A 24,011-nucleotide genomic window follows, 5' to 3' on the forward strand; every position below is an offset into this window, starting at 1 on the left:
ATTCTTTTAAATTCTAATTCCCCACTTTAAAAAGCTTAAAAGGAGGAGATACAGAACTCCTAAATAAATCTATTACTATTAAAGAAAATAAATCAATGGTCAATCTTTCATTAAAAAAACACCAGATCTAAATGTTTTTATAGGCACGTCTTACTGAACTTTCAAGTAAAAGACAATTTACCTTACACAAACACTTGTAGAAAATAGAATACTCTAAAGTCACATGACCAGTACCAATCATGACCATAAAAAGCAAGAATCTTTAAAAACAAACAAACAAACAAAAAAAACAACCAATCGGTTAGTACCTTAAAAATGTATTATCATGATAAAGTTAGGTCTAAGGCAGTGCTTTTCAACCACCACCACCCAATGATTATAAACTCTATAATCTTAATGCAACATCAGGTGATTAACTTTCATGAACTGACAAAATTTCTGGAGGACCAGCATTTGAAAAATACTGAAGAATCTAAGGGGGAAGAATTAACATTAGAACCTTAGACCATTTATAAATGTCATTCACCATATTAACAAAGAAAAAAGAAAATTTAAGGTTCACCACAATGGCTGTAAGAAAAGCACTGGATAAAATTCAGCACCAAATAACATTTTAAAAAAATTAGTAATCAAGAAAGTGATGGAATTTCTTTAAATTATTAAAAAGATTTCTTCCAAAACCTAAAAACTGACAGCAAATATGCATAATGGACCAACATTAGGAAGTAATAATGTAAGAAAAATTATAATAAGACTAAAAAGGAAGAAACATACTTATTGTGTAGAGATGACAGAACTGTTAACACAAAAAATCCAAAGCAAAGAAATGGAAACTGCAAGGTTAGCAGTGACTAAATATACCACAAATACAAACAAATTAAATGTATTTCTGTACATTAGCAATAAATGCTCAGAAAAAGCTTTTTTACATTTTTTTAAGTGAAAGGAAGGGAGATAGATTCCGGCATGCATCCTGACTGGGATCCACCCAGCAACCCCCATCTGGGACCAGTACCAACACTCAGACCAATCAAGTTATCCTCAGTGCCCAGGGTAGAGCCACTGGCTGGGAAAGGGAAGAAAATGAGGAAGAGAAGCAGATGGTTGCTTCTCATGTGCGCCCTGACCAGGGATCGAACTCAGGATGTCTGTACCCAACACTCTATCCACTAAACCAACAGACCAGAGCTGAGAAAGGTGTTTTATACAATTTGATAGCATGGGGGAAACCTAAAAAACAATCTGACAATATATTATAAAATATATGTAGTGTCTGGCCTGTGGTGGCACAGTGGAAGGAGCATCAAACTGTACTGCTGAGGTCGCCAGTTCAAAACCCCGGACTTGCCTGGTCAAGGCACATATGGGAGTTGATGCTTCCTGCTCCTCTCCCTTCTCTCTCTAAAAAAAGAAAATGAATAAATAAAATCTAAAACAAAAAAAACAACAACATGTAAATTGTAAAGACCACCTAAATAAATAATAACCCCAAACATCTGGTACAAATCCTTGACATTATATAAAGATATCTATTCTGCCCCAATAGACTCAGTACAACGCTCATCAAAATCCTAAGTTTTTTGTTTTTGAGAAGGTAGACAAAGGAAGAGACATAAAGACAGGAAGGGATAGAGATGAGAAGTATCATCTCATAGTTGTGGCACTTTTGTTGACTGCTTCTCATACATGCCATGACTCATGGGGGGTGTCACTCCAACTGGGCCAGTGACCCTTTGCTCATGCTGGGGACTTCAGGAGTTTGAAAACTGTAATATAGAAGTCTTACTTTAGGCCCTAGAGTCCTGAGACTTTAACCTATACTATAACCTAATGTACTTGTGGTTTCTATTTTATGCTTATGCAAAATATTTAAGCCCTGGCCAGATAGCTCAGTTGGTTAGAGCATCGTCCTGACATGTAAACATTGCCAACTGGATCCCTGGTCAGGACACATATAGAAACAGATTGATGTTTCTGCCCTTCTCCCTTTGAAATCAATAAAAAATAAATTAAAAAAACTGAACATCACATTACAAAGTTAGGGTCCATTTTCAAGCAAATAGGAGGGTTTACATTGGTGGTCCTTGAAAATAAAGATTTTAAGGCTGGGCCCTGGCTGACTGGCTCAGTGGTAGAGTATCGGCCCGGTGTGTGGAAGTCCCAGGTTCAATTCCCAGCCAGGGCAAACAGGAGAAGCACTCATCTGCTTCTCTACTCTTCCCCCTCTCCTTTCTCTTTCTCTCTCTCTTCCCCTACTGCAGCCAAGGCTGCATTGGAGCATAGTTGGCCTGGGCGCTGAGGATAGCCCATGGCCTCTGCCTCAGGCGCTAGAATGGCTCTGGTTGCAACGAAGCAATGTCCCAGATGGGCCGAGCATTGCCCCCTGGTCAGCTTGCTGGGTGGATCCTGGTCGGGCAAATGCCATGCGGGAGGGAGTCTGTCTCTCTGCCTTTTCACTTCAGAAAAGAAAAGTTTTTTTTAAGATTGTTCTTTTTTTTTTTACCGGCAGTCCTGTACATTCAACAGACTTATTTGTAGTTACTACTCAGGTTTCAACATGAAAACCAGTTGCGCCTGACCAGGCAGTGGCACAGTGGATAGAGCACTGGACTGGGATTCAGAGGACCCAGGTTCGAGACTCCGAGGTCGCCAGCTTGAGTGCGGGCTCATCTGGTTTGAGGAAAAGCCCACCAGCTTGAACCCAAGGTCGCTGGCTCCAGCAAGGGGTTCCTCGGTCTGCTGAAGGCCCATGGTCAAGGCATATATGAGAAAGCAATCAATGAACAATTAAGGTGTTGCAACGCGCAATGAAAAACTAATGATTGATGCTTCTCATCTCTCTCCGTTCCTGTCTGTCTGTCCCTGTCTATCCCTCTCTCTGACTCAATCTGTCTCTGTAAAAAAAAAAAAAAAAAATAAATATTAAAAAACAAACAAAAAACCAGTTGCAATACTGTTTACCAGGATGGCTCACTTTGTTATAACCTCAACTAAGAACTTCAAATGTATATTCTATCTTTCGTTACAGCTAAGTAATATTTGTGTACATCTTACTTCTTTACCAAATTTTAAGTATCTGAAAGATAAGGGTTTCATTTAATATTTTGTATTTCCCCGAGCACCTAGGACATACCCACAGAAAGATTAGATGTTTCTAGCAATTCTACAACTGTGTAGGATAATTATTTATATCTGATTGGATATTACAACTTTACAAAAGCTCTCTTACCCCAACATTAAACCTTTTATTTATGCCCGGCCTGTGGTGATGCAGTAGATAAAGTGTGGACCTAGAATGCTGAGGTCGCCAGTTCGAAACCCTGAGCTTTCCTGGTCAAGTCACATATGACAAATGATTAACGAACAACTCAAGTGAAGCAACTCTGAGTTTATACTCCTCAGTACCTCCTTCTGTAAAATCAATAAATAAAATCTTAAAAAAAAAAAAAAAAGAAACACTGCCTGACCAGGTGGTGGCACAGTGGATAGAGTGTCGGACTGGAATGCATAAGACCCAGGTTCGAGACCCCGAGGTCACCAGCTTGAGCGCAGGCTCATCTGGTTTGAGCAAAAGCTCACCAGCTTGAGCCCAAGGTCCCTGGCTCGAGCAAGGGGTTACTCGATCTGCTGAAGGCCCGTGGTCAAGGCATATATGAGAAAGCAATCAATGAATTAAGGTGTTGCAACCCGCAATGAAAAACTAATGATTGATGCTTCTCATCTCTCCGTTCTGTCCGTCTGTCCCTGTCTATCCCTCTTTCTGACTCTCTCTCTGTAAAAAACAAAACAAAACACTTATTTTTAAAGACTATATATATATATATATATATATTTTTTTTTTTGCATTTTTCTGAATCTGGAAACAGGGAGAGACAGTCAGACAGACTCCCGCATGCGCCCGACCGGGATTCACCCGGCACGCCCACCAGGGGGCAATGCTCTGCCCATCCTGGGCGTCGCCATGTTGCGACCAGAGCCACTCTAGCGCCTGGGGCAGAGGCCACAGAGCCATCCCCAGCGCCCTGGCCATCTTTGCTCCAATGGAGCCTTGGCTGTGGGAGGGGAAGAGAGAGACAGAGAGGAAAGCGCAGCGGAGGGGTGGAGAAGCAAATGTGCGCTTCTCCTGTGTGCCCTGGCCGGGAATCGAACCCAGGTCCTCCGCACGCTAGGCCGACGCTCTACCCCTGACCCTACCGGCCAGGGTCAAAGACTATATTGATTAAATCTGGAAGACTATGTAAAATTTCATATATATATACTTTAGCCACTCAAACAGACCCTATTATTTCATCTCATATCACTATCAGTATTCCTAATCTATTTTGTTGTGACTCAAAATTGTGGACATTTATGATTCTTAAATACCATCAACCATTACAAGTATCTAACTTGGCACTATTCAAGAAATCTAAATATAGGTATTGATCGATGTATGACCTATGCAACTTACGACCATTCGACTTTATGACCATAATTGCTAGCCATGACTGCTCCACGTTTGAAAGCACAAGCATTGCCCAGCTGGATGTACGACAGTGCTGACCAATGAAATGTTTCGTACATGTTTATATATTTTGATATGTTTTACAATTGGGAAAATGTTTCCTATGGTATTTTTTACATCTGTATTTTGTATTTTTGTATGCATCTGTATTTTGTAATTTTGTATTGCAATATTAAACCAGTTTTGCAAATATTAAACCAGTTGTACTGGTAATGCAGTATTTTACTTAAACCTGACAAATGTAAAAAAAAGAAACAAAATGGTGTAGAGATGATACAAATGGCATATAATGAACAAAGAAAATGATAAAATATGACTTAAAAATTTTTATAACATCATTTCACAGTACTGTACATATAGCCTACTCAACTTAACGACCAAATCGTGTTACGACCGGTCTGTCGGAACCAATCGTGGTCCTAAGTCAAGCACTAGCTGTACCCAAGTCTTCAAACTAAGCTCATTTAGCCACCACTTTCCAACTGTGAGCTCAAATTACCTTTTCTATCAAAAGGTAGTAAAATTTATCTTCCCTCCCTCCATCCCTCCCCTCCCCTCCCTCATGGAATTGTGAGAGGCCCTGGCAGTCTAGCTCAGCGGTAGAGTGTTGGCCCAGCATCTGGAAGTCCTGGGTTTGATTCCCAGCCAGGACAAACAAGAGAAGTGCCCATCAGCTTATCCACCCTTTCCCCTTTACTTTCTCTCTATGTTTCTCTTCTACTCCCACAGCCAAGGCTCCACTGGAGCAAAGCTGGCCTGGGTGCTGAGGATGGCTCCATGGCTTCTGCCTCAGGCACTAGAATGCCTCTGGTTGCAGCAGAGCATCCCCCCTGGTGGGCATGCTGGGTGGATCCCGGTCTGTCGGCGCATGCTGGAGTCTGTCTCTCTGCCTCCCTGCTTCTCACTTCAGAAAAACAAAACAAAACACCAATGAGATTGCCCTTAAAGATTCTAAACTATAGTTTGTAAAACATATAAATGTGTAATATAATGTGTACCTCTATATAAATCCGTAAATTTATTAACCTTCTTTTTTAAAAGTTATGTACCAGGTGGGGCATAGCCATCACTTCAGTAGTGTTTACTTAGAAACACAAAAAATAAAAAGCAGAACAGTTTTGGCTAAAGAGCAACTGGGAGAATAAAAATTATTCCAACTCAGGTTTTGTTTTTGGGTTTTTTTTGGTAGAGACTGAGAGAGTCAGTCAGAGAGAGGGATAGATAGGGACAGACAGGAAGGGAGAGAGAGAAGCATCAACTTTTCGTTGCGGCACTTTATAGTTGTTTACTGATTGCTTTCTCATATGTGCCTTGACTGTGGGGCTACAGCAGACCAAGTGACCCCTTGCTCAAGCCAGCGTCCTTGGGCCCAAAGCTGGTGAGCTCTGCTCAAACCAGATGAACCTGCGCTCAAGCTGGCAACCTCGGGGTCTTGAACCTGGGTCATCCACATCCCAGTTTTTTTTTGTTTTTTTTTACAGAGGCAGAGATAGACAGTGACAGACAGACAGGAACGGAGAGAGATGAGAAGCATCAATCATCAGTTTCTCATTGCACATTGCGACTTCTTAGTTGTTCATTGATTGCTTTCTCACATGTGCCTTGACCGTGGGCCTTCAGCAGACCGAGTAACCCCTTGCTGGAGCCAGCGACCTTGGGTCCAAGCTGGTGAGCTGTTTGCTCAAGCCAGATGAGCCCGCGCTCAAGCTGGCGACCTTGGGGTCTCAAACCTGGGTCCTTCCACATCCCAGTCCGACGCTCTATCCACTGCGCCACCACCTGGTCAGGCCACATCCCAGTTTAATGCTCTATCCACTGCGCCACTGCCTGGTCAGGCCCAACTCAGTTCTCTTAGAAACAGTGCCCCTCCCAGGGAGGACCCAAGTGTGAAATCGACCCATTCTCTCATTTTATAGCTGTACTAACTGATGCTAACATCGGCTTTCCTAAGATTATACAATTTTGTTTTTGAACATGGACCCCATTTAACTCAAACTGTAAATAATCAATTCTATACTGGTAGGACTTAGAGTACTAAAGCTCAAACACCTATTATGTGGAGTTCATTTTACCTATCAAATTTCAAATCTTTTCTCATTAGATCTTTCTACAAAGGCTTCCCAGAAAAATCCTAGTAGCAAGTTCATGAGCCACATATTGTAAAAGGCTACTAAGAGGTTATGTCTTTAGCCAAAGTTTGTCATAAACAGTAAATGTAACCCAGTGATCTAAAACAGAAAAGCAAGCCCCAAATTAAAAACAGTATGTATGGCCTGACCAGGTGGTAGCGCATTGTATAGAGTGTTGACCTGTGACACAGAAGACCCAAGTTTGAAACCCTAAGGTTGCTGGGTTAAACGCAGGCTCACTAGCTTGAATGCAGGGTCCCTGGCTTGAGCCCAAAGGTTGCTGGCTTGAACAGGGGGTCTCTGGCTCAGCTGGAGTCCCCTGGTCAATGCACATATGAGAAAGCAATCAATGAACAACTAAGGTGCTGCAACAAAGAATTGATGTTTCTCACTTCTCCCCCTTCCTGACTGTCTCTATCTGTCAGATATAGATATCTCAAGCTAAACAAACAAACAAAAAAAACAGTATGTATGAAGATGTAAGGGAAAAATAGTTAAAATTTAAAATGGCATATATTAAACAAAACCTATTAAAACAGGATTTTAGTATTGGCCAGCCCTAATTTCATGTCTCTTACTTAAGCTCCTCAGGTTCTTCCTTTTCCTTCAAGAAAAGGGGGGGGGGGTCAAATAAATCATTTTTTTAGCCTTTCATCCAAACTTGTTCTTCACAGGAATAGTTATGATCACCTGAATAAAATTAGATGTTCAACAAATAAAAGAAGCAATCAAAAGGGTTCTGTAATATAATAATTTGGGTTTTTTCATCCTAGAGACAATTCAGCTACTGAAGAATTTTAAGCAGAAATAAAATATGAACAAATTTGCATTTATTAGAGCCTACTCAGGCAAAGACAATGAAAAATAAATTGAACAGACAAGTCTAGAGTAAGTGAGACTGGTTAGGAGGCTGCTGTCGGAAAATGACAAAAGTTAACACGTAACTCTGGAACAGAAGTACTACAGAAGCAGAGGTATCAAAGAGGCAGGCCATCTAGGCCTTGGCTGGTTAGTGCGTTGTCACAGAAACACCAAGGTTGTGGGTTCCATCCCCAGTCAGGGCACATACAGGAAGCACCCAATGAATACAACTAAATGGAAAAACAAATTAATACTTTTCTCTTTTCCTCTCTAAAATCAATCAAAAAGAAAAATTAAAAAGAGGCCAATCTAAAGAACTCTTTTTTCTAACTATAGGTTGGGGGTTAAGAAAAATAGATAGAAACAAGGATGGCTCTTTAAGTTTCTGGCTTGCGACAACCTAGGAGTACAGGGGTACTGTGGTACTGCTGTCCAGATGGGCAACAGGGATATACATGGGTGATATGAGAGAGAAATGTGGACCTTAATTCACCATCAGATATTAAGGGGACCATTGGAATTGCCAGTATTTAAAGGACAATAAAATTAGTAAAATAATGCTAAAACCCAAGATTTACCAGCCTATTCACCAGGAATACTGTCCTGGAAACCAGGTTCCAAGAAGGAAATGTGAGTGGTGTCCATGCTCCAGAGAGACTTTACTGAATGTAAATAGGATATATTTAGTAATATAGATAAGAGCAGTTCAGTGGAGTTAGCCAGACTGCAATGGATAGGGAAATAGTAGGTAAAAGACACCAAGTGGTTTTTCTAGATATTAAGGTGAGTTCTTAGATATGTAATTTGCTTACTCTTCCACTTTCTCCTTGATTATATATTTATAAATCTAAGATTTATTCTATTACTTTTAACTATCCCATGGCAAATAGCACAAAACTATCACATACAACTGATGAAATGAACAAACATACTATCTCCAGTAAGATATTTTCTGCTTACTTTCTAAATATCAACCAATATTTGGCAGGCTGCTCCTACCAAAGTTCCCCTCAGAAGTTCCCGTCCATTCAATGATGCTCAAATACAAAATGACCTGAAGGTAAAATGTTTCTTTTTTTTTTTTTGTATTTTTCCGAAGTGAGAAGCTTGGGGGGGGGGGGGGGGTGCGGCAGGCAGACAAACTCCTGCATGGGCCCAACTGGGATTCACCCAGCATGCCCACTAGGGGGCAATGCTCAGCCCATCTGGGGCATTGCTCTGCTGCAACCGGAGCCATTCTAGCACCTGAGGCGGAGGCCATGGAGCCATCCTCAGTGTCAGGCCAATTTTGCTTCAGTGGAGCCTTGGCTGCAGGAAGGGAAGGGAGAGAAGAGAGAGAAAGTAGAGGGGGAAGGGTGGATAAGCTGATGGGCACTTCTCCTGTGTGCCCTGGCCAGGAATCAAACTGGGACTTGCATACGCCAGGCCGACGCTCTACCACTGAGCCGACCAGCCAGGGACCAGGTAAAATGTTTCTTCATCTGAGTGTCCAGTCAGTTCAGAAACAGTGATGTAAACAAAATGTGAAAGGGTAGAGTTAAATATTTGAAAAATTTAGCACAACACAGGGTCTATTTATTGGACTGTGTATATCAGAAGTGCGACAATTTAAACAAAAACAAATTCGGATTGAGCATGTGGGAAACTATATAATAGCATTGAGTCAAAACACTCTTTCATTATTACATACTCATTATGTAGATCGCCCTTGGTATTTTCTATATTGCTGTGATCCTCATAGCAGATTTAGCCAGATAATCTCTTGTAAAATAAATACTCAGCTCACTGAGCCTTTCTATAAATCAAAAGACCAAGACAAGTCCATAATACATGAAAAACTAGATAAATATTGCCCCCCATGAGATATGTAAGTAAAGTATAACCTTCAAAATTAGGATTAACAATATAATTCCAAACACTGCATCATCTGTGAGCATAAATATAAAAAAATTTTAGTTACTAACTAGGATGCAAGACAACTTAAAATTGAGATAATTTTGGTTCAAAATCTAATTCTATTGCACAATAGTATCTCTTCCAGTTATATACTATTTGTTGAATAAACAGGTAAATTTTTTTTTGTACTTCAGGTAAACTGAAATCTAATAAAAACTCAGTTCCACTCTTAAACTGTGTACATTAAGCAAAATATCCATACAAATTATTCTAAAACAAATCAATTCTCAAGTATCTGCTGAGAAGACAATCCATCCATGAATTCTCCTCCTTTCAATTAGTTTTCACTGGTATTAAAATGCTTTTTAAACAATGAACATTCCAGCTTTCAGAATCTTTCATGTATCCCAGTGGTGAGACCAGAGAATGGAGTAGGAACTGGACAGGACAAGAGTGTGAAGGAAATAGAATGTGAAATGAATTACCAGTTTAACAACTGAAAAAAATTCAAAGCAGGAGAAAAGTGAGTGGTAAGACTGGCAGGGATCAAAGCACTCAGAACCTGCAGAACCTATAGTTCCAGATGAGGAGTTTATGATTTTTAAAAATAAGGATGAAGGTGAAAGTCAAATCTACCTAACTTAATTCCACTAACAGTTTGACTAGATGCTGAAACTACCAATCTCACAAAGATCTCTTGGTCTTATTGGTTTGGGGCATTCTAACATTAAATCAGCTATTTTGGGTGTTTAAAAAGCATCACATTTTAAAACATCACAGTTTTTAAAATGAGACAATTTTGCAAACTTCACAAATGTATCAGGTAAAACAACTCTCCAAATCTTCATTCAGTACTTTATTATTTATTTATTTATTAAGGAATGGTAGGGAGGCAGGCAGACAGGTTCCCGCATGCGCCCCAACCGGGATCCACCTGGCAAGCCCCCTACCAGACAATACTCTGCCCATCTGGGGCTGCTGCTCTGTTGCTTGGCAACTGAGCTGTTTTAGCACCTGAGTAGAGGTCATGGAGCCATCCTTAGTGCCTGGAGCCAACTTGCTCAAACCTGAGCCATGGCTGCAGGAGGAGAAGGGGAAGAGGAAGAGAGTGAAAGAGGGGGAAAGGAGAGGAATGGGTGGAGAAGCAGATGGTCACTTCTCCGGTGTGCCCTGACTGGGAATTGAACCTGGGACTTCCACTCACCTGGCTGATGCTCTAACACTGAGCCAACCGGCCAGGGCTTAAATATTTTTCTTATTTATTCATTTCAAAGAGAGAGGAAGAGGGAGGGAAGAAAAAGAAACATCAACCTGTTCCAGATCTGTGCCCTAAGGATTGAACAGACAACCTTTACTATCAGGATGATGCTAACCAAACAAGCTATCCAGCCACAGCAAGTACTTTATTTAAAAACAGTATTTTAATAATCTGTGGCCGAAGCAGAATTAATCTAATCATAAACAGCCTACCTAACAAGGTAAAGAAGATGTGCAAGCACTTAAAACTACTTAATTTAAAGAAACACAAAAATCAAACGAAATATCTATAATGGTTAAGACTCGTATGGCCTGACCAGGCGGTGGTGCAGTGGATAGAGCATCAGACTGGGATGCGGAGGACCCAGGTTTGAGACCCTGAGGTTGCCAGCTTGAGCGCAGCAGGCTCATCTGGTTTGACCTTGGACCCAAGGTCGCTGGCTCGAGCAAGGGGTTCCTCGGTCTGCTGAAGGCTCACGGTCAAGGCACATATGAGAAAGCAATCAATGTTTTTGCAACAAAAAACTAATGATTGATGCTTCTCATCTCTCTCCATTCCTGTCTGTCCCTATCTAACTCTCTCTCTGTCTCTGTTTAAAAAAAAACAAAACTTGTAATGTTTTCCAGAACAACTGGAAATTACCTGTGAATCAAACAAATTTGGATCAGATGATAATCAATGATGTTATACAGAATTGCCCTGGCAAGGTAGCTCAGTTGGTTAGAGCAGTGGTCCCCAACCTTTTTTGGGCCACGGACCGGTTTAATGTCAGAAAATATTTTCCCGGACCGGCCTTTAGGGTGGGAGGATAAATGTATCATGTGACCAAGACAAATGTCAAGAGTGAGTCTTACACGGATGTAACAGAGGAAATCTGGTCATTTTAAAAAAATGAAACATCGGCCTGACCTGTGGTGGCTCAGTGGATAAAGCGTTGACCTGGAAATGCTGAGGGTGCTGGTTCAAAACCCTGGGCTTACCTGGTCAAGGCACATATGGGAGTTGATGCTTCCAGCTCCTCCCCCCTTCTCTCTCTCTGTCTCTCTCTCCCCCTCTCTCTCTCCTCTCTAAAAATGAATTAAAAAAAAAATGAAACATCGTTCACACTTAAATATAAATAAAACGGAAATAATGTATTATTCTTTCTCTGCGGTGCCGGTCCATGGCCCCAAGGTTGGGGACCAATGGGTTAGAGCATTGCCCTGATACACCAAGAATGCTAGTTGGTCCCTACCCCTTAAATTTAAAAAAAGTTATACAGTATCACATAACTATGCATGTTGGCAGCTGTTGACTTCTGAAATCCAATAGTTGCTTGACCTGTGGTGGCACAGTGGATAAAGCATTTACCTGGAACGCTGAGGTCGCAGGTTCAAAACCCTGGGCTTTCCTGGTTAAGACATATGGGAGTTGGTGCTTCCTGCTCCTCCCCCCTTCCCTCTCCTCTCTAAAACAAATAAAAAAAAATTAAAAAAAAGAAATCCAATAGTCAAAGGGCAAATGTCCAGCAAATTTCAAAATATTCTTCTCATAACATTGTCCTGCAACCATGACATCAAAAGGTTTATCTACACTTTGGGAAGTGATCTTGAGGTATGACTTGAGATTGACAAACAGACTACCGCATGTGTTCTGACCTGGATCCACCTGGCAACCCCTGTCTGAGGCCAATGCTCTGCCCATCTGGGCCCATGGTCGCAACTGAGCTATTTTTAGCACCTGAGGCAGGGGCTCCATGAAGCTAACCTGAGGACCTGGGGCTGATGTGCTTGAACCAATCAAACCACGGCTGTGGGAGGGGAAGAAAAAGAGAAAGAGAGAGAAAGAGAGAGAGAGAAAGGGGAGGGTTAGAGAAGCAGATGGTCACTTCTCCTGTGTACCCTGCCTGGGAATCAAACCTGGGACATCCACAGACCAGGCCAATGCTCCACCATTGAGACAATCAACCAGGACTTTTTTTTTTTTTTTTTTAATTTATTGATTTGAGATAGAGAGCAAAGGAGGGAGAGAAAGAGAGCAAAACATTGATTTGTTGTCCCTCTTATTTATGCATTCATTGGTTTATTCTTGTATACGCCCTGACCAGGTATCAAAATGGAACCCTGGTGTATTAGGACAATGCTCTAACCAGCTAAGCTATCTGGCCAGGGTTTAAGGTTAACTCTTTTTTTTTTTTTTTTTTCTTAATCTCAATACATTTACGGTAGGTTAGGTCTCAAAATTTAAAGAGATGGAGTGCTATAACTGACCAAGACTGTGACCGGAGGCCTGCTTTTAAAAGTTTTATACCAGGGGTCCCCAAACTTTTTACACAGGGGCCAGTTCACTGTCCCTCAGACCATTGGAGGGCCGGACTATAAAAAAAACTATGAACAAATCCCTATGCACATTGCACATATCTTATTTTAAAGTAAAAAAATAAAACGGGAACAAATGCAATATTTAAAAGTCACTGCTAGCCGTAACAAGTGATATGACGCACTTCTGGAGCTGTGATGCCTGTGTCCCACGTCACCGGTAGTGCTGTACGTGAGTGACGCCACGCTTTGTGGCACCGCCACATACAGTGCTCCTCTCACTGACCACCAATGAAAGAGGTGCCCCTTCTGGAAGTGCGGCGGGGGCGGATAAATGGCCTTAGGGGGCCGCATGCACGAGGCGTAGTTTGGGGATCCCTGTTTTACACTATCAGCTGTACCCTTTGTCACTTTGTATAGAAAATTCTTGGTGCAAAACTAACTAAAAGATGAGGACATTATTATGTATTAAAACCTTACCTTAAGAATCAGCTTGGGCCTGACCAGGCGGTGGCGCAGTGGATAGAGCATCGAACTGGGATGCCGAGGGCCCAGGTTCGAGACCCCAAGGTGCCAGCTTGAACGTGGGCTCATCTGGTTTGAGCAAAAGCTCACCAACTTGGACCCAAGGTTGCTGGCTTGAGCAAGGGGTTACTCGGCCTGCTGAAGGCCCACGGTCAAGGCACATATGAGAAAGCAATCAATGAACGAAAACTAATGATTGATGCTTCTCATCTCTCCATTCCTGTCTGTCTGTCTCTGTCTATCCCTCTCTCTCTCTGTTCTCTATTTAAAAAAAAAAAAAAAAAAAAAGAATCAGCTTGGCCCTGGCCAGTTGGCTCAGTGGTAGAGCATTGGCCCAGCATGTGGATGTCCTGGGTTTGATTCCCCATTAGGGCACACAGGAGAAGTGCCCATTTGCTTCTTCACCCATCCTCCTCCCAGTTCTCTCACTCTCTTCCTTTCCTGTAGCCACGGCTGGATTGGAGTGAGCTGGCCCATGGAACTGAGGCTCCAAGGCCTTGCCTCAGGCCCCAGGAAGAGCTCAGTTGCTGAGCAACCGAGCAATGCCCAGATGGGCAAAGCACCGCCTCCTGATGGGTTCACTGGGTGAATCACCATAGAGGCATCTATATATTATACATTTATGACAACTGCTAAACAAAACTTGGATCTTAAAAAAATAAACAATTCACTTTGGTAATTACTAAAAACTTACAAGACAAATACATGCATTTCAAGAGATAAATGATATATATCCTTGGTCTTCCTGTCAATAGGTTCTCTACCTGCTAGTGATCCTGCAGTGTCACCAGAATTAGTTGTTCCTCTTTTCTTGACCATGTCACTCTCCTGCTCATAAATTTTTACCTAATGGTAAGATAAACATCAAATTCCTTAGCATATTCCTGTCTTTTCATAATAGGACCCCAATATCCTTTGCCATCTGTCTCCCCTGAAAACACGCCACCATGTAGTCTGTGTTTCAGTCACATCAGATCCAAACTATAAGAGAAAGTTTATTTAGAAAGTCACAGAGGTAGTAGAAGTGAGTCAGCTGTGCTGTATAGGCTCAGGAAACAAGTTACAGAGGCAGAAGGGCCCTTGGAAATTAGAAGAGCTCAGACATGCTCCCATGAGTGTGCCAGAACCACTTATATTTGTTTCACTTGAATACCCAACTTGTCCTACTTCTATGAAAAGGTAAGTTACCTTCAAGTTCTCCTACCCCCATTCAAATATACATTTCCTTTATGAATTTTTCCCCCAATACTGCACACTCACCCTGAAGAATTAATTACTATTCTCTGCCTTAATTTAGAACATTAAAAATTTACCAGAGTATAACTTCAGGGAAAATTGTGTGTGCAGGTATACCAACCAACCCCATCAGATCCTAAAGAATTTGAAAACAGAAACTGTACCTTGATTCATTTTAATTCCAAGTGTCTGTAACTTGGTGGACAGTCAGTGTTTGTTGACTGATGCCTAGCCTGTGGTGGTACAGTGGGTAAATTGTTGATCTGGAATACTGAGGTCGCTGGTTCGAAAGCCTGGGCTTGCCTGGTCAAGGCACACATAGGAAGCAACTACTACAAGTTGTGCTTCCCGCTTCTCTCCCCACTCTAAATATCAATAAATAATATCTAAAAAGAATATATATATTTATTTGTTGACTGAAATGAGGCATGTTGACTGTGCAAGGCACAGCAAATGAAAAGAGCTGACTGCCTGACCAGCCAGTGGCGCAATGGATAGAGTCGGCCTGGGATGCTGAGGACCCAGGTTTGAAACGCCAGGGTTACCAGCTTAAGCAAGGTGTTACTGGCTAGGCTATAGCCTCCCCAGCCCCGGTCAAGGCACATATGAGAAAGCAATCAAAGAACAATTAAGTTGCCACAACTATGAGTTGATGCTTCTCATCTCTCTCCCTTCCTGTCTCTCTCTAGAAAAAAGAAAAAGAATGACTACTCAATTCAGGAGAATCACACAACTTCACAATGTCCAAAATTTAACTCATCACAACCCTTCCCCCCATATCGATGCACAAATACTTCTTTTCCTAAGTTTGCTACCTTAGTAAATGGCATCCCCACCAACCTAGCTGCCCTAACTTGTAACTTGTGAATTATCCTTGATTCTTCCATCGCAATATCCTAACATCCAATCATCAATCGCCAAGTTCTTCCCTCAAATCTTTTCAAGTTCTTTCCATCTTCTAATGCAGGCTACCCTCATCACAGCTAGAATTGTAAAACAGCCATTTCACTGATCTCTCAGCTTCCTATTTTTCCCTCTTTCTTTCTAAATAATTCCTCCCTTAGCCAATCATCTAAGGCAGTGGTTTTTGACCTTTTTTACACTCAGGCACCGGTAAAAACTGAATTATTTCGGGAACCACTAAGAGAGAAATCACCCTGAGCATAAGCGAATTTGACTAATATCACTGGCTCTATAATCTTTATACAACATCAGGGTAGTTAACACTTTCACAGACCTGCATGAAATTTCTGGTGGACCAGCTCTTGAAAAACACTGATCTAAAGTACAATTATGCCCCATCCATTTTAAAGACCTAAAAATGGATAATTGAAACTACAGTAAGCATTAGAAGCCCTGCATGACTGGCCCCTTATTCATCTCTATGGTCATATTTCTTGCTATCTCCCCGGGCCAGAAAGAACTTACAGGTTCCCTGAACAGGCTATATTCCCTTGTTCCCAGTCTGGGTCATTCTTTTTCTTTTCTTTTAAGTGAGAGGGGCAGGGACAGACAGACAGGAAGGGAGAGAGATGAGAAGCATCAACTCATAGTTGCGGCACCTTGGTTGTTCATCAGTTGCTTTCTCACATGTGCCTTGGGGGAAGGGGGTTCCAGCTGAGCCAGTGACCCCTTACTCAAGCCAGCAACCTTGGGGTTTCAAACCTGGGTCTTCAGTGTCCCAAGCCTACACTCCATCCACTGTGCCACCACCTGGTCAGGCCAGCCAGGATCATTCTTACTAACTAACCCTTTATCTATCCTTCAGATCCCGATATCAGACATCAATTCCTCAAAGACAGCCATTGGAGTAATAGTGATTATAGGATAGGTCCCCTTTTTTCTCCCAAATACAACGCTGGTCCCATCAGACTTGAATGTTGCTCTCCGCCCCTTACCTATAAATTCCAGGAAGGGTCTATATCTGTCTGGATTATTCAAAGTATTCCCTGTATTGAAGATAAAATACCTACCACAGAGAAAATATTGCCAACACAACTGCTACCTTGTCAACTCTTCTAAGCCAATATTTTTCAGACTGTAGGACACAAGCCAATGGAGGGGGGCATGAACTCAATATAGTAGGTTATAACCAATTTTTTTAAAAATGAAATGCAATAGAAAGTATCAAAGGCAATGATTCAAAAGGAGAAATGCACCCCCATGTTTATTGCAGCATTGTTTACAATAGCCAAGATCTGGAAACAGCCCAAGTGTCCGTCAGTGGACGAGTGGATTAAAAGCTGTGGTACAGCCTGACCAGGTGGTGGCGCAGTGGATAGAGCATCGGACTGGGATGTGGAAGGACCCAGGTTCGAGACCCGAGGTCGCCAGCTTGAACGCGGGCTCATCTGGCTTGAGCAAAAAAAAAAAGCTCACCAGCTTGGACCCAAGGTCGCTGGCTCCAGCAAGGGGTTACTCGGTCTGCTGAAGGCCCGCGGTCAAGGCACATATGAGAAAGCAATCAATGAACAACTAAGAAGTCGCAACGCGCAACGAAAAACTAATGATTGATGCTTCTCATCTCTCTCCATTCCTGTCTGTCTGTCCCTGTCTATCTCTGCCTCTGTAAAAAAAAAAAAAAAAAAAAGCTGTGGTACAGATACACAATGGAATACTATGGGGCTACGAAAAAGAAGGAAATATTACTTTTTGCAACAACATGGATGGACTTGTAAAACTATTATGTTAAGTGAAATAAGCCAGGCAGAGAAAGAAAAATATCATATGACCTCACTCATTTGAGGAATCCAACGAAAAATATGAACTGAGGAACGGAGTAGAGACAGAGGCAGGATCAAAGGATCCACAGGGAAAGCGGACAGAGGAGAAGGGGATGACAGGATGGGATGAGAGCAGAAAAGCAAATCCTGGAGAGAAGGGGGGAGGGAGTTATTCTCTGAACTTCATGAATTGGCTTTTTCCAGTGTCTACATATTCATTAAAAAATATACCTCTGATTTTTTCTGTATCTTTAGTAGTAAAGTTAAAAAGTTAACACTGAGCATACATTATGCTACAGCAAGCACTAGCTTACGTATTTAATAAAGAGAATTCTCATTTATTCCATACTGCAATCCTGTAATGTTCAGTTAATAAAGCCAGGCCTGGGATCTGAACTCTTAATAATAGTCTGACTCCAAAACCTAATCTCTTAACATTTACTTTTTTTCAGTAGTCTTAATTTTTTTTTTCTTTTTTTTCTTAACTAAATGATTCTTAATTGCCTTTTGGGGCATTTATAAAAAAAAGATCTACATCTAAAAACAAATGAGATCTAAATTGTTTAGAAGAGGCCTAACCCTCCAATTAATATTGATTCTCTTAAACCATTTTTGAGAACTGAGCAATAAAGAACTCCCATTAAAATTTCAGAATAAAACTACCATCCATTACATGAAAAAACATCACCTGCAAAATTCAGTGTTGTAAAAATTTTACACTTGGTATAATTTGTTTTAAACTTGCTCATTAATTTCTCCAATGTATGCCACACTAAAAAAATTCAACTTCAATAATTCTAAAAGGAGGAAACCTTAACATCTCAGTAAAACACACAAAAGCAGAAGCAGAATAACTCCTGAAATGTCTTTGTATCAAGAAGTATTTTACACTTCACTATATCTCCAACAGTTGCTATTCTCCGCCCTTTTCCTATTTACTACTTAATGCCCCTACAAATATTACTGTGCACTAATTTTCAACTTATTATTTTAATCACACCCCCTTGCCCTTTTAATAGAAGACTAAGGAGAAGGTATAAACTCAAAGTAAGACAAAATAATACCAAGAGGCGACCAAAGCAAAGCCCTTCCTCAACACCCATCATCCATTCACTGGCGATGCCAATACATTTCTTACCTCTGCAACAACATGCACTCCTACTGGGAAAGGGCACCCACATTGTAACATACACAAGAGTTACACTTAACAAAGACACTTTACCTCCCAGACAAGCACAGATAGCCTTCCTGAAGCCCTATGAAAGAACTTATAAAGCCTTGAGAATAAGCAATTACCAGAGTTCAAGACATTTGATAAAATGTCATTCAGCTTAACTTTAACAGTAATACCTCACTGGGTCAAAGAGCCACAACTGAAACACTCCAGAAGCAAAACTCTAATGTAAACAGTCATGAGTAAAAATTAAAACTAAAACATAGTATCACAGCTTTAAGGGCTGAAAAAAGAAATGGCCTCCACCAAAAACACTCTGGTTAGAATGATAAACCACTAATACACAATGGTGTTTTGAGAAAGTAAAATTGACATTTAAAAAATCCTTGCCACTTTCTCTACGGTATACATTAATCTATTGGTTAAAATGTAGATGGCTCAGTGGATGGAGTGTAGGCCCAGTGTATGGATGTCCTGGGTTCGTCCCCAGTCAGGGCACACAAGAGACCAACTGCTTCTCTCTCCCTACCTCTCCACCCTTCTCTTCCTCTTCCCTTCCCTCAGCCAGTGGTTCCACCGGTTCTAGCATGGCCCCAGGCACTAAAAATAGACCCCTTGATTCAAGCGTCTGCCAGACAGGGGTTGCGGGGCAGATCCTCATTTGGGCACATGCAATAGTTTGTCTCACTTATCTTCCCTCCTCTCAAAAAAAAAAAAAAAAATATATATATATATATGCATATGCAGGTATATTTAATAATCTAGCTGCCCTATACCTTTAAAATGAAAAAGTCATAAAACCCAAGACAATCTTGGGTTACATGAGTACATAGTAGGGCCACAAAACTGTACCAAAGAGCAGAAGGATCTTTACCTACTTAATATGCCAGATCCTAGTGCTGTTGTTGTCACCCCTTTCCACAGTCTGTTCTTTCAGTACATACAGCATTAACTGTCTTACTGAGCAGTGAGAGAACATGTCCAGGGTGCACTGAAGGCAACATATCATCCTCATCATTCTGATAACGCAGGTTATTGGAAACAGGGTCAAGAAATTCTTCCATGACTTACCTATTAACTTTTCTGTCAATAATTTTACAGATTTCTTTTTTTACAAATGGTTTTTTTGGAGGGAGGATAAGTCATTTGATTTATCCAACAGTTTTGGGGGAAGATTTTATTCATTGATTTTTTTTGGGGGGGGGAGAATTAGAGAGAAGAAAGAAGGGAGGAGTGGGGAGCATTAGCTCATAATACAGTGCGTCCGTAAAGTCATGGTGTACTTTTGACCGGTCACAGGAAAGCAACAAAAGACGATAGAAATGTGAAATCTGCACCAAATAAAAGGAAAACTCTCCCAGTTTCATACCTATTCAGTTTGATATGGGCTCACGCAGATCTTTTAGGGCTCCTTAGGTAGCTATCCTGTATAGACAGACTCGTCACTGACTGATGGCCTACCAGAACGGGTTTCTTCACCAAACTGCCCGTTTCCTTCAACTGCTTATCCCACTGAGTAATGTTATTCCTAAGTGGTGGCGTACTTTGTTATAAGCGCGCCGATATTCACGTTGCACTTTGGTCAGGGATTCAAATTTAGCGAGCCACAGAACACACTGAACTTTCCTCTGTACCATCCACATCTCGACTGGCATGGCCATGGGCTACTCCGCTGTATACATGGTGTTACGTCATCATCTGCGCCTGCGCACATGCTGCCACATCATCCTACAGAAACTAGGAGGGTTTTCCTTTTATTTGGTGCAGATTTCACAATTCTATCGTCTTTTGTTGCTTTCCTGTGACCGGTCAAAAGTGCACCATGACTTTACAGACACACTGTAGTTTCTTCTCATACATGCCTTCACCAGGCAAGCCCTGCGTTTCGAACCAACGACCTCAGTACTCCAAGTCGACACTTTATCCACAGTGCCACCACAACAGGTCAAACAGTTCTGACCTAACCATAGTAGGTTAAAACTTTCAATGACTCAAATACAAATACTGAAACAGGAATATAAAGATGCAAAAGCTAAAAAATAAGTCTTTTCCTCCCCATTCCAACACATGAAACTTGAACTTAATTCAAGTTATTTGAACCAACCTGGAAATCTTTTAGAACAATCCTTAAGAAAGTCATTTTATTCTACACCAGTAGCTAACCTTTGAAATTCAGAAGTTGGGATATAAACACCAATTTGTTTTTAATGCTTTTGTGTGTCAACCCAATTGGATTCTAGCTTTCTTTCCTATATAACTGGCACATGCAAAAACTCTTGGTAAGTACACTAAAACTACTAAAATTGCAAGCCTCTATTTAAAAAAAAAGTATCTTGGGTCTAGAATTTTGGCATCATTTTGACCAGTTTTAGATAAAACTCATAATCAAGTACCAAGAACAACTTACTTTCACATTTATAAAATATCTAGATGACAACTCAGAAGTCAAAATGTAGAAGTTACAAGTTTGAAATTCAAAGTTTTAAAAGTGAAGTGTCTGTAAAAAGTTGCCTGCAAACTTATACTACACATTACTGGATGCCAAGAGAAAAAAAAAAAATCACAATGTAATGGTGCCCAACTTGAAGTAAGTTCACAAGGGGACAGTATTTTCTTTACACCTCCCTCCCCACCACCAAAAAAACAAAAACCCCAGACCCATTAGGATTAAAAACTGGACAAAAAATTCTTGGAAAAGAATTTTAATTGGGGGGCAGGAATCAACCTTCACTAGAAAACTTAGAGAAAGCTAACTAAAATAACTTTTAGTACTAAGATTGAGTTAATTAATCTCAATGTTGAGGATTTTTTACTATAAAAACCTACTCGATACACTTAGGACTCATAACTATTCAAAGATACAACAAATAGCAAACAGTTTCTGTGTAATAGATGTAACTCTACACCAAAAGTTATCAAATACACAGCTGAAGTATGGAGAATGCAGTAGTGCACCTGAACAGAGGTGTTTAAACCAGAGCAGAGCCTTCCTTTCAGGCTTTGCACTACTCTAAGACTAAGCTGCTCAAATAAGGAGTCATCTAAATAATGCATACAAATAAGTTTTCTCTAAAATATCCCAAGTCACTGGCTAACTCAAATGTAAAATCTACTACCATATTACACAAAACTAAAGAAACAACCCTTTTAACCTGTAGATTAAAACGTGTCTAATGGTGATCTATTAAGAATTTCTGAATGACCCTTTAATAAGTGCAAAGGAATACAATTCTCATTATGTGCAAGAATTCTGAGCTTAAAGAGAGGTTTTTAAAACGTCCCTCAAGACAACAGATCAAAGTTCATGTATTGCGAATGTTACAAGCCTGAATTATACTAGGAACTCTGCAAAAATCCTCAATTTTAGCCAGGTTATCTTTCTGATAAAAAACAAAGAAACCAAAACATTTGCTGTATCTTTACATTTTCACTCTTTAAAAACATGCTTAGAAGTTCTCTACAAATTCAAAAGGTACATTTAACTCCATTAAGCACTCTCACTGGCAGATGGAGGGATGACGTTGAGCCTGTTCTTGGGGAGTTAAAGAGATGCTCTGTAGTAAGGGGGAACATCTTGTGGACTTGTCAGATGGCCAACCATTCTTCCTCTTCATTATCCCTGGCACCTCAAACAACTACAACAGCAAAAGAGAAGGTCGGTAGCCACCAGGATAGCACCAAACCAACCGAAAAGAAGGGATAGAAGTCTGCCTGAAGATCTTGAGAAATGGTTAGTCCACAACTTAGTGAAGTAAAGAATTTGTAGAGCTTTTTAAATGGAAACCTCCAAATACGTTTAAAGTATAAAAAGGGCAAAAACAGACAAATACAAAACCTAATGCACGTTTCAAACATGTTCGATCAGTTCATGTTTGCAGTTCATGATTTGGACTCTTTCAATTTCCTATCTTGATTTCCAACTCCACAAAATCAGTTATCTCTTTTCTTCGCCCACCCCAAAGAGAAAGTGACTACAAACTGCACAGAAAATGCCCCTGCTCTCTCCCTATCTGAAAACCCAGAGTTTCAGACATTTTGGTCTCAAATCAAAGAAACAGAAGATGTAAAATGAACTGCGCTCCATATTGATTCTTAAAGCAAATAGGGGGGGGGAGCTAGGAATGGTAGGTAAAATAATTCAAACCAAATTTCAGGTTTGACGTTAAACCTCACGTCAAATCTGAAATCCTGGACCACATACACACAAATAAATACTATCTTTTTTACACCTTTTTTGTGCAAAGAAAATCCTGAAAAGAGTGGAAAGTAGAGGAAACGGTAAGAAAAACCAAGGAGAAAGAATTTGCAATTCTTCATCAACCAACTAAAATATTAAAATTAAATCGCATATAAATCCCTTACACACAAATGCACTGGCATTTCCAAAATTAAACTGTATGGGAGCAACAAGGCCATTTCTGTAACACCCCTGAAGAGCTTTAATTCCAGAACACATATCGATATGACATAATGTTGCAACAAATATATTGGGAAGCAAAGAAAATGGTTGGGCTACTGGACGTCTTCGACCAGCTCATTCAAACACCTTAAAAATTAATCGAGAGAGAACTAAAAAAAAAAAGAGAAAGGAAGAAAAGATGTAAGAATAAAGGTGCACGGGGCAAAAAAGATTAAAGGGGATGTGGAAGGCGAGGGCTCCCGAAACTAACCTGTGCCATCGCTGGCGGACGCCGAGAGGGCCGGAGATGAGAGTTTAGGCCGCTTGGCTGAAGGCGGCCCCGGTTCCACCACATTCTCGGCCATTTTTAATTCTTTCGGAGATACAAGCGAGGAAAACGAGAATCCCCGGCAAATCTCTTCTTTAGATGGGGTCCCCGCCCCACTCCCTGGGGTGGGCTTGGGGGGCTCCGCCGGCCCCCGAGGCGGATAGGAGAAGTTCCTTTTTCTCTCCGCCCGGTCGCGGTGACTGTAGAGGGATGCGGACTCGATAGAAAGGTAGGGGCAAGTGCGAGGGGCCGGGCCTGCGTCCAGGCCCGGAGGAGGGCACAGAAACAAATCCGCCGAGCGAGTCTGCTACGGCGAATTCTCGAGAACTCGCGGCTCTAAAGGCGCAGTCACCGGCCCGCCACGGCCGGTCCCTGCCGAGCCGAGGACTCTCGGAGCTCCGCCGCCGCCATCAGCCTCTTCCTCCTCGGCGCTGTCCTCCTCCTTCTCATCGCCACAAGGAGGCGGGGGCGAAAAAGGGGGAGAGGAGGAGGCGACGAGACACACTCACCTCCTCCCGGTGCCCCCTCCCGGACCTGCGCCCCCACCCTCCGAACCCTCCTCCTGCCGCCGCACCGGCCCCCAATGGCCGCAGAGAGCTCGCCCGAGCCGAGAGCCAGGCTGGCGCCGCCGACTCACATCGTGCGGCGGGGGCGCGGCGAGGACGCCGGGCACGGAACTCG

The 24,011-nt window shown here is 41.6% G+C and overlaps 1 protein-coding gene across 1 annotated transcript in view; it reads right to left on the reverse strand.

Moving 5' to 3' along the window:
• The window catches only part of EP300 (E1A binding protein p300), an 89,310-nt gene extending 65,746 nt beyond the window's left edge, over positions 1-23,564 (reverse strand). Inside the window, exon 1 of the mRNA XM_066257129.1 lies at positions 23,274-23,564. Within this exon, the coding sequence (XP_066113226.1) occupies positions 23,274-23,367 (94 nt within the window). The 5' untranslated portion in view covers positions 23,368-23,564. The remainder of the gene's footprint in view (positions 1-23,273) is intronic.
• Positions 23,565-24,011: the final 447 nt, after the last annotated feature.

This window comes from Saccopteryx bilineata, chromosome 1, assembly GCF_036850765.1.
Source record: "Saccopteryx bilineata isolate mSacBil1 chromosome 1, mSacBil1_pri_phased_curated, whole genome shotgun sequence".
In the NCBI taxonomy this organism is placed as follows: domain Eukaryota; kingdom Metazoa; phylum Chordata; class Mammalia; order Chiroptera; family Emballonuridae; genus Saccopteryx; species Saccopteryx bilineata.